We start from the raw sequence: 12,104 nt of genomic DNA on the forward strand, positions 1-12,104 counted from the left end.
CACGTAAGTATCTACACATTACTCAGTTCCTGCGTACATCCATTTTGTACATGGGTATATATTTTTCAAAATAAATATCTACGCTTGTCTACTGTCGAGTGTCGACCTATTTCAAACTCTCTAACTATTAGAAAGGACGTACAAGGCATGATCTAACTTCAAAATAACTGGGAGCAGCTAAGCGATAGCTATACATACCTCATTGGGAATGTTAAGATAGTGCGAAATTGGGCAGCGACGCGGCACGTCTATCTCAGAATAAGAAATACAAAATATCGTAATCCACATAAGATGGTCGCGGCGCCAGGGGATCGGTTAACCCACGTTATGCGACGCTCCCATCGGGCGATTCCGACTTTCCACAAAGAAAATACCAATCAAAATTTGATTTACCGCCACCCGCGGCCATACATCAGGCCGCTCTAATCCGCGGAAAGAAAGCCTAAAATCTAAGGGGATCCGGCGAAACTGTCGAATTGAAAATCCTAGTGGCACGAGCCGCGTTTAATATTTATGAGCGAGTAAAAAATACGCGCCGACCTATGAATAAATACGCCAGGAAAACAGGGAGCGTGAATAACAAGTGTTGGTTTCCAAAACACAGCAGCTCCCTCGCACAGAATTCGCTTCAGCTATCGCATGTGGCACCTAATGTTCACGCGAACGCCAATTATGCACTTTACCTGCCATACTTTTAATTGCCTTAGTAAATATTTTGCTGCTTAAGTATATTGATTTAATTTACCAGTACCAACTGCTTGTGGTATATATTATTGTAAGTTTTTGACTTGTTCGTGTTGGGAATGTACATTATTTTGATCCCTTTCACCGACCGATTAATATAAACATTTAATTTATACCTTATTATTATTATTATGAGCCCATATTGTACCACTGCTTGGCAAAGGCAATTTATACCTACTTATTCATTTTAAGTAACACATTCGTTTATGTCATAATACGCATCATAAATCACATCGTTAAGAAATTATCGTTACAAATATGTGATCGAAATGAGTCTTTAGACACAGAATCGATTTAGTATTCGTTTCAAAGCCTCACGTAGGCCAAATAGGTAGGTAGGTACGCTGATACTCTCCCATCTCACGCCCTCCGCCGTACATCTCATTGCAGATATTATACGACAGTCGCTCAATATTCAGTGGCATATAAAACCAAATAAGACTTTTTGATCAGCCATCACGTAATGGAACCTTGGATAGGTATTACCCAGTAACTTCAGCTGAGATGGAATTTATATGTGGCATTAGCATTTGGAATTTCGACTTAGTATCCAACTGCCTACACGTGTAAACGTGTTACACAGTTCTCGATATTCCTGTTCGGTAAAGAGTAGATTGCAGCGTTTATGAAGCAAGTTTTTACTTTAATAGTAATAACTGTTCATTTCCAAGCATCTAAATGATACTTTCATACAAGTATTACGATTACGCAGTAACTCAAAGCTGTCTACCAACTTTGCAATAACAGTGTTTCTTGCGAAATCTTATTATACCTAATACAGATAGACATCTTTGTTCAGCTCAGCTATAGGTAACTACGACGGTCGAAAACTTCGGAAAAGCAATAAGAAAATTACGAGCAAGAAACAATAGTGGAGGGTCCCCTACCGTGGGTATTTGCATTGAGATCGATCGGAGGGTTGGAGGAATGTCGCAGGGGGCCCAAGCCCGGGCCGGGGGTCACCGTAAGCCGTTTCCGATAAGCCCCGCTGCTATCAGCCGCCGCACTCGCCTGCAGCCCGCGTGACTGGAATAATGCAGCCACCCCAAATTGAAATTATTTTTCTATAACGCATTATTGATGACGAATACGGGATGGAAGAGCTCTTCCTTGAAGATACATGTGTTCGGAGTTTACATTCGTTGTTGTAGTCAGTAGAGCCCCAGTTTGATTTATTTAGATTTAAAGGTAAGTAGATTTTATTATAAGCTTCAGTGAAACATACTTGGTAGAAATAAGTATATGCCTCATTTTAGAAAACGTATAATACTTTAGACTTCATGTAAGGCCAATAGAAGTGTCAGCATTGTAAGAATCTACAGCAGACGAATAATAGAATAAAGGGTAATAATAACGACTTTTAGAAGATTGAACACTTATCTTGTGTAGGCACTCAAAAAACCGTAGGTACATCAATTCAATTCAATTCAAATATACTTTATTCATGTAGGCCTAGCAACAAGCACTTATGAATAGTAAGACAGTATTACATATATCTATATCTTATCTTAATCTAATTATCAGAGCAATTTATTGATGTTGTAAATATTATTCCATATATAATACTAATGAATATAATTCATAGATCAAATTTAATACTAAAACTTTCACAAAATACAGTCATACAAAAAAAAATGTATAAAAAATACTAGTCTAGATTGTTTCTAGAATAAATTCTAAATGTCAAACAAATATAATAAAAACAACAAAGGAAATACATTGATGACAGTGGCGATGTCTGAGGTTAAAGTAGGCATTTTTTTATTTTTTTTTATTTATTATTCATTAAATATGTACAGCAAAATTTTCACTATATCTAATTATACATTTGAATTGAAACCAGCGTTTAAAGACATAGTGTGCAGTAACAGCCCAAAAAGACCGAGGCCTGTGCTAGGGCTAATTACAATATATGTGACCCAAGTTTAGAGAGCGATCGGATTTTGGATAAGTAATTTTCCTATACCTAATATAAAATTTATTCAGTCTACGAAAAAAGCTTGATTATTTAATTAAACATGCATTACTGGCTATATACAGTGTAGTTTTCTTATTATTTTATTACATACATATATAGCATACTGTATACGTATATTGGGTATTAAAATTTTGTAAGTAGATATATACACCGTGTTTTTATTGAATTTCGTTAACTTCGGGGTATCGGTAAGTACGTTTAAGGAAACTAAATGGCATAGTTAATTTACAAAAAAAAAAAATTTTGTTTTTTTTTACTATTTTTATTTTTATAAAAAGTAACTAAATGTTGCATATAGCGTAGTTGTAACACGGGCATTCCATTTAAAACAACCAAACAATTGAAAACTGTGACATATCAATGTCATTTCGAACGTCGATCGTCCGAGATAGTACTTACGTTTAGTAGCAAATGTATGAACTCACACTAAACATTAATCAATAAGTAAACAGGCCCTAAGGCAAGTGTACACGCTCGTAAGGGCCTTATAAGATAAAAATTAATGATTGATTATCTCCGAAATAGAGTTAATTAGAATATCGGTGTCTTTGAGGAAGTTACTTAATTTAAGCTCAGGAATGCACCCTCGAAATTAACGCAAATAAAAAAAAACACGGTGTATAGTATTTGTTATACAATACACAGACATATATATATATATATATATATATATATATATATATATATGTATGTCTGTGTATAGCAATCTATTGGGGAAATATTTTAGTGTAGAATTCCTTAAATTCTGTAAAGGAAAAACTCTGGAGAAACACTTTCGTTTCTTTATTTAGCCTATTCACGTTATTTTGATTATTTTGAGTAGGCCCGTTTGAATAGCTCGATTGCAGTATGTCCTGTAGATCACCTGGTAATTTGTCAAAAATCCTAGGTCCAATATATAAGTAGTGTCTCTTAGCTGCAGCGCTGTTCCTAATTGGTATCTTATATTTACTTCTTGTGTTTCGAAGGTTTGCTGGGTTAACATTTAATACCATATCATCTATATGTCTTCCCATATACATAATTACTTGCCAGATGTATAGTTGCCGTGGTGCTAGCACTTTACTTAAACTATAGATTATATATTTGTATACCATGTACTTAGTACATACTTACTTACGATTTACATGAAGTTAAACACTGATCATGACCAACCGTCTGAAGCCCTGAACCATATTTTCAATATCACGCATCTTAGTGCTAGTGAAATGCTACTTGTTTTAACAAGGAGAGTAGGGAGGTACTATACCAAACCTCGCCCGACACCTGCACTTCAATCGATTACAGCAAAAACCTTCAAGCGTCGAGATCTCAATCTCAAGCTCTCCAGCCATGATAAATGCGCGTCCTTTTTACCGCTACCCTCGGGTGTCACGCAAAAAATGAATAAGGAAATTTACCTAATGGCCGCGATTCTTTATCCCGGCCCATTGTCGCAGGACAATGCTGTAATGGAGGGATGACGTGAGTGAACTCCGGCTGCCTTTTATTTTATTCCTTTTTACTTTTTAGCAATTGTCTCTTGAGGGTAGTTTTATGATTGTAGTTTTAGAATTAGGCGTTAATTTGTGTCTTACTATTTGTTGCATATTCGCATACATTTTCCGTTTTTAAGGTTCCGTAGTCAACTAAGAGGCCTTATAGTTTCGCCATGTCCGGTCTGTCTGTCTGTCTGTCTGTCCGAGGCTTTGCTCCGTGGTCGCTAGTGCTAGAAAGCTGCAATTTGGCATGGATATATAAATCAAGAAAGTCGTACAATACATTTTTTTTTAGGGTACCTCCCCTACACGTAGTAACATAGTAAGTACTTAGAATAAGTCATAATCATACATACTAAGATAAATAAATAGTTCATAAGATAAGATCGGGTACACAAAAACTGTAAATGAGTGCAACATTCGCCGATTAACGTTATGTTTGGCGAAATATTATGAAAATATATATTGTACCAACTTTTTTTGATAAATAAATTTAAAAAAAGACGTAGTGGGGGTGATTTTTTTTTCTTCAACCCTACAGTATTGTTGGAAAGGTCTTTCAAAACTAATAGGGGTCTTCAACAAATATTTTTTGATAAAGTGAATATATTCGGAGATAATTGCTCCGAGAGAGAAAAAAATGTGTCCCCCCCTTCTCTAAGTTTTGAACCATAGGTCCAAAAATATGCAAAAAATCGTAGAAGTAGAGTTTATGAATGACATATTGGACTAGGTCACCCATGTTGTTGTTTTTTTGTAGGTTTTAATTTTAGTTTCGTAGGTAGTTTTAATTTTAGGTTACATTTTATTCTAAGTTTGTTCTTATTTAAGTGTGTTATTGGTTTTAATAAAATATAAGTATATTCTATAAAAAAAGAATGACATTAAATGAAAACTATAGCGGACATTACCAGTTTAGCTGTTTTTGAGTTATCGCGAAGTCTCCCCTTCATACGTTATTACGACATTACATTGTTAAAGTTGGGTTATTGAAGTTATTTGGCATTATTCATGTAAGTAAATAAACTAAAATTTAAGATAAACATTGCTTATTTTATTCATTGTATTTTTATTTAATATTGAATTTTTCTCTAACAGTTTCATTGGATGTATGAGTAATGCCGTTGACTTTTGGCAGTTTTAGAACGAAAGAGTAAAAAATTTAAAAGTAAGTGGCAACCCCACTAATTAATGATTAAACGAACTTACCTGAAGTGAAGTTCGATCATAATTATACGATTAGCTTGTCCGAAGAGGTTAGCATTTATCACATGTAGTAACACATACGGTGTCGCCATTCACGCACTTTATTTCGGAGACTTAGCGGCAAAAACATTTGCTCAAACATTTTTTTTTTTTTTTGGCGGGTATATTGTAACTTATCTTACCTGGCTTCTACCCGAATTCGCGCCATCATTTAGTTCAGAGGCAATCTTCACTCCTTCTTTTCAATTCTCTAGGGGTTTACCTAGGGAGGGTGGGATGCTAACCTCTTCGGACAAGCTAATCGTATAATTATGATCGAACTTCACTTCAGGTAAGTTCGTTTAATCATTAATTATACTCAAGCTTGTCCTCGAGGTTAGCATTTATCACATGTAGATGTTGAGAGGAATGATACTTGGAATGAAAAAACGTCAGGTTAATCAGTATAAAGAGAATGTATTCTTAGTCCAATTATGGACAACTGTAAGATCAAACAGAAAATAATTAAACAATATTTTATCACCTTGTTAATTGTCACACAATGAATCATTTAATATACTTCTTGCCAAGGTACAGGAATTGATATTTTTAACAATAATTCTATTATAAAAGCGTCCAAACGTGCTGGAGGTACCACTCCACCCAGCAGTTTTCCTTATTACATCTAAATTGACTCCTAATCTATGAGCCCTAGACGTCGCAGCATGTCTTGTGCTGTGGGCTGTAAATATTGATATATCAACACCACATTCTTGCAAAGTATTCTTAATCCACCTACTTAAGGTTTGGGAAGTTATTGCTCTGTGTGGTTTATTCAAGCTTACAAATAGGACATCACTACTACGAAGAGTTTTTGTCACATCTAAATAAGAATGTAAAGCAGCACATGGACATATTTCCGGCCTTTCTCGGAAATATGGTAAAACAAGAGTTGGTTGTGCAACACCAACGCGCGAAGTTTTTATTAAATCTGGAATTTTTATATGAATTTCATTGACATGAAACTCAATGTTCTTAATGTTAATTTTGGAAAGAGTCTGAACTCGATGTGCTGTTGTTAAAGCTAGAAGCGTTACAAGTTTTTTCGATATTTTTTCTAAATTAAGAGTTGCATTTGGATACCAATTTGCAAGAGAGTTCAGAACTACAGATGTGTCCCAGGTCATGCTATATTTTGGTAAAGGTGGACGTAAGCGAAATATGCCTTTGAAAAAACGTTTCATACGATTATCATTGCCTATGTCTGCACCTAAGATTAATGAAAGAGCAGACCGGCAACTATTTAGTGTTCCATATTGAGCACCAGAGTGGTACAAATCAGTTAAAAAAGAAATCACATTTGGAACAGATGCTTGGTAAACATCTACTTGATTATTAATACAAAAAGAAAACCATTTCTTGAGACAAGAATCATATTGTTTTAGTGAGCTATTTGACAGAGAGGCCAGCATAATGCATATTGCAGATTCTGGTACAAATTTCTTCATCATCGACGTCCTGATAAGATCCCTGCAACCAGGGTAATCTTTTGGTGAATATCTCGGTTGCTGGAATGAGAGATAATAAGATCTTTATTCGGTTTGAAAAAATAAAGGTTTAGAAGCTAATAGGCTTTGAAACAATGGGTACCACGGTTGAGTGGGCCAAAGTGGGACTACGATAATTCCGTGAGCTCTGTCATTTATTATTTTTCTTAGTGTCTTAAGAATGACTGCAAAAGGCGGGAAGCCGTAGAAATAGAAACTTGACCACGGCACTGTAAATGCATCTATATTAAAGGCATCAGAATCCCTGTGCCATGAAATATATTTTTTACATTTTTCTTAATTCTACTTGCAAAAATATCTATATAAGGAGATCCGAATTCTTTTACAATTTTTTGAAACTAATATTGTGACAGTTCCACTCTATATCTGGATAGACTCGAAGAGATTCAGCGTCTGCGATTACATAATCGCAGACGCTGATAACATTATCAGCAGAGCTTATGTAAGATGCGAACAAAGTATAACTTTCTTGTTACGTCTGTAAGGTGTGGAAACTGTACACCACCCATGCGGTTAACGTAGGAAATAGCCGTTGTATTGTCAATTTGACAGTCATGATAAGACTTTACGAAAACTTTAAGTCCAAAAAAGGCGGCCAAAATCTCTAAATAATTTATGTGTTGTGAGCGTTCTTCGGCGCTCCACAACCCACTACCCCGGTCGTTACCACAGGCGGCCCCCCATCCCATAGTTGAGGCATCACTATAGATCTCTAGACAATACTTATCATAATTGTCATATACTTATCAAAATTGTCATCATCAATTACATTTAAATATTTACAACGCTCTAGTTCTTTGGTGTAAAGCCAACCATATTCGACAGCTGGGCATGCCGAAGTAAGTAAACCCATAACACGAGCAAAATCTCTAATTTAACAACGTTTCTAATTACGGAATGTGTTAATTTCAGATTTAATTTTTTCAATTTCTTTTCAGTGGTAAAGTAACCTCTAAATTTTTTGAGTCTATGATGAATCCCAAAAATTTACAACTCGCATGTTAAATTACTCTTTTCATGGTTTACAATGAAACCTAGGGATTGTAAAAGGTTTATAGTGTCTGATACATTTTCTAGACATGTATTAGGGTACCTAGATATCAATAACAAATCGTCAGGTACACGGTGGACAGATAGCCGCAAGATCTAAGCAGACTAATGATTGGCTTCATAATTTTAGTGAAAACATAAGGTGCGTTGTTTAAACCGAACGGCAAGACATTGAACCGATATAATTTATTTTGGAAAGTAAATCTAAGGTACTTTTTAAAATATCCATGTATTGGTATTAAAAAGTACGCGTCCTTGAGATCTAGGTTACACATATAGCTATCCTTAGATATTAATTTCAAGGCCGTGCGTAGGTCTTCAAGTTTAAAATGTTTTGTATTTATAAATTTGTTTAGCTCTTTCAAATTTAAGATAAATCTCACTTTTCCGTTCGGTTTAGGTACCAAAAAAACTGGGGATATAAATTGGCCTTCACAGCTCTGACATTCCGAAATGGCGCCTATGCATAGTAGGTCGCTAACAGAATGTCGGAACTGTGTTCTCTCTGAATCAGAATACGCCCTAGGGGCAGGTGGCGTACGCTGTACGACAGGCCTTGAAAAGGGTATTTGATAACCTTGTATCCACGAGAGTATAATTTTGTCGTTAGTTAGAAGTGACCACTGAAGTGAAGTGATAGCTGAAGTGAGCTAAGCGGCCGGCAAACTTTACCATATCTATCGGCGGGTGCTGCGCCTGTGATGCGGATGCGATGATTTTCTCGAGGAGTTGTCGCGACGGCTCTTCAGTGCAGGCTCCTTCGTCCTCTGAGTACCCTTCGGCCTGTAATAATTCTGGGGAGGACCTCGCCAGTTTAAATTTTTGGGGGGTACTTTATTATTATTGTTCTTCTTAGCCTGCAGACCTGAGGTCGATGGTGTGGCTTTCAAATCATCTCCTGATTTATTTATGGCCTTAGCGGCTTTTATTTTTTCCGCAAGTTCCTGACTGAAGAGTAACTTGTCAATTTTGGTTGTTTGTAATTCGTCTTTAAGCTCCTTCTTTAAGTTATGAAGAATAAAGTTCCTCCTAACTAACGATTCTGCGTGCTGACTGTCACATAGAATCTTACAAGAGTCCATTAATAGCTGTATCAGCTTTGTGTTCTTTGGTTGTTCAGTCAAGAGCAAGGTAAGGCTCTCTGATAAGGCGGAAATTGCAGATGAAATCTGTTTCTGTCGTATTTCTATGCTTTTGTCCCTCTTAAAGACATGTTCATGGACGGCGGCTTTTACCTCAGGATTGAGGGTAGGTGCATCAATCAAGGCGCTATTTGCAGGAGGTAAGTACCTGTCTAAAAGTTCCTTACGTGTATCTTTACCTAGCCCATTAGTAGCTATATGTTGCAAGCGTACTGCAAGATCAGGTCTGATCTCCTTGCCGTAGACTCTGACTTGAGAGGGGTCGTCCCCTAATATTTTAAGGAGATCTTCGTCGAGATCCTTTGCGTCAGAGGCGTCCATAGCTGGCTCGCCTAGCGGCAACGATGTTGGTGAGATGTTTACCTCCTGAGCGACGCATAATTGTGGGGTCGGGGCTGGCTCGGCGCTTGTCGAAAGTAAAGCAGGCGCAGACCTTCTCGTCAGCGGTGGAGCAGGCGCTGCTGGGCTCTCTGCTGCGCGCATCTGAAGAGGTGTGGCCAATCTTTCCGTTGGCCGGACGGGCGCGGGGTGGATGACCCTTACACTGGATTCCTGTTCGTTGTCGGGCACGTCTGAAATACAACGATCTGACGTTGTAGTAAAAAAAGCAAAGATGTTAGCCTTAGATGCTAACTGCATTGCTATATGCCCAAAAGAACGGGTGTCGGTACAATATTATGTTTTATTAAATAAATATATAGCAAAGATGTCGGCCTCAATGCGGACTGCAATGCTTTGTACCGTTGAAGAAAGGTAACGCTCAATACGTCTAGGAATTACAATGATCCAATGACGCAGTCGTAGTAGCAGAGATGTTGGCCTTAGTGCCGACTGCAATGCTACCTTGCGTGACAATATTAGGTAAGTGACAGCCCCATGAGCTGCCCGCATTCCTAATTTTATGTCCATTGCAACGACTATTAACGGTCTATTCGAACGAAAGAAACGGTTAGGTGAGCGTTTTACCTTCAATGATTATCGGCTCCTGCGACGAACGAGGTCTTGAGGGTGCGCGGTGCCGCGGGCGCGGTGAAGCTGACCTGGACCGTGACGAAGATGAACTGGACGACGACGATTGTGATCCGGAAGACGGCGACAGCGATGCGGCAGATCCTTGTCGATCACTACGTTTACGCCGTGCACGAATTAACATGCGTTCGAGTTTTTTAACTTTTCTCGCAATGCACTCATAATCATTTGAATTCGTACGTGTACGTTTGACCATGATTATTTCGTTTATTCGCGGCGTAATTTTTCACGTGCGGAGTGGCGGAGCACTGAAATGTGAATGATGGCGCGAATTCGGGTAGAAGCCAGGTAAGATAAGTTACAATATACCCGCCAAAAAAAAAAAAAAAATGTTTGAGCAAATGTTTTTGCCGCTAAGTCTCCGAAATAAAGTGCGTGAATGGCGACACCGTATGTGTTACTACATGTGATAAATGCTAACCTCGAGGACAAGCTTGAGTATAATTTTATATTCATATTCGTTTATTGGACTCATGTATACAATGCATTATGTTTAGGACTTATTGCTATACTTTACTTTTTCATGCTTTAATGAACAAAATCATTTTAATATTACTGCAGTTTGCTAAAATATATGTTCTTTCATCTATATAGCAATCTAAATGTTTTTTGCTATGGGATATTTACCTACATGCAAAGTCTCCGACTACAAGTAAGTCCAAAGGAAAAAATCATACGTATAAGTATTACTTTAATTAGGTCTGGCCTAGTGGATAGTGACCCTGCCTGTAAGCATCACAATAGTTAATATCCTGTATGTGGCCTTATACTGATAATAACGTGTAGTATGCACCGGGCTTTATACTTTTTGGTTGTTGTGTTTATGGTCATTTTAGTTTTATATAGAGAACTGGCAGATTTTGGCGGAATGCCGTCGACCGATATTATGTACGATTTGTTCTTAGTTAATACGGTGTATTGATGTAATAAAAGAAATATTAACTGGATGCAGTGGTTTGTATGATAAACCCCATTTACTGAGCTTTAAAACAATGGACTTCTACATCTCAGAAAGCGGGATTATGAATTCAAATGCCCACATAGATATTGGATGCACTTAATTTATTTTCACTTGTATAGAGGTGCATAAAAATGTAAGTTGCTTGGTCTTTTAAATGTTTGTTTCATAGTCGAAACAGTTGAGTTGATAGTATATAAATGATACAAGATTTCATTAGCTTGTTTGTTTTGCTCGCTAAAGAGAACGATTGACAGTTCGTTTCGTTTGCATAAATCAAAAGTTTTGTTTTAAATTTTCAATGTACTGTACATAGTTACATACATTTGCTATGGTATTGACCTATTTATTAACCCGTGTTCTTGTCATTGTTTGTTTTCGGTTTTGTGAGATGAGACGGAATACAATGAGAGTAGATCTCGAAAATGCAAGCGCAAGCAATCAACCATCAACTTTCTGGTGAGACAAGAGCCATACTTAAGAGCCTGTGACATGGTTATGAAGGAAGGCAACGCGGTAAGGATGGCATTGTGCAGTGCAAGTGCTCAGTGAATCTAGTTATTAACACTGAGTTGTATAATGACATTCTGTAAGTTGAATGTTGACTATTACTATTTTTGGATGGACTAATGGCAATGAAAGGTTTTTTTTAATTATGCATGAGTATATAATACTTATATATGTTAAGAGATAACAAAAAAAAGGTATTGGATTGGTATCCTAGAGGTTTTTGCTATGATGGAATGATGGTATAACTAAGATGAGAGGAAGAACTTAATCTGTCAGCGGGCTAGAATTGTAGGACAGTGGCCCATGATAGTTTTAAAGAAAAAGAGCTAAAGGAGGCCTTTAGCAAGCAGCACACTCATTAAAATATACTTCTATCTACTTTGGTCTCAATAGAATCTTAATAAAAATCATTTAAATCATTTTGGATAAAATACACAAATGAATTCGTTTATGATTTGATAA

General features: G+C 37.0%; 1 protein-coding gene across 1 annotated transcript; it reads right to left on the minus strand.

Moving 5' to 3' along the window:
* Positions 1-5,388: 5,388 nt before the first annotated feature.
* Positions 5,389-10,622, minus strand: LOC133534475 (uncharacterized). The gene is made up of 3 exons (XM_061873624.1): positions 10,112-10,622; positions 9,509-9,717; positions 5,389-6,953 (listed from the first exon to the last, which is right to left on the minus strand). The coding sequence occupies exons 1-3, from the start codon at positions 10,368-10,370 to the stop codon at positions 5,934-5,936; spliced, it is 1,488 nt and encodes a 495-aa protein (XP_061729608.1). The 5' UTR covers positions 10,371-10,622; the 3' UTR covers positions 5,389-5,933.
* Positions 10,623-12,104: the final 1,482 nt, after the last annotated feature.

Source organism: Cydia pomonella, chromosome 2 (genome assembly GCF_033807575.1).
Source record: "Cydia pomonella isolate Wapato2018A chromosome 2, ilCydPomo1, whole genome shotgun sequence".
Classification (NCBI taxonomy): domain Eukaryota; kingdom Metazoa; phylum Arthropoda; class Insecta; order Lepidoptera; family Tortricidae; genus Cydia; species Cydia pomonella.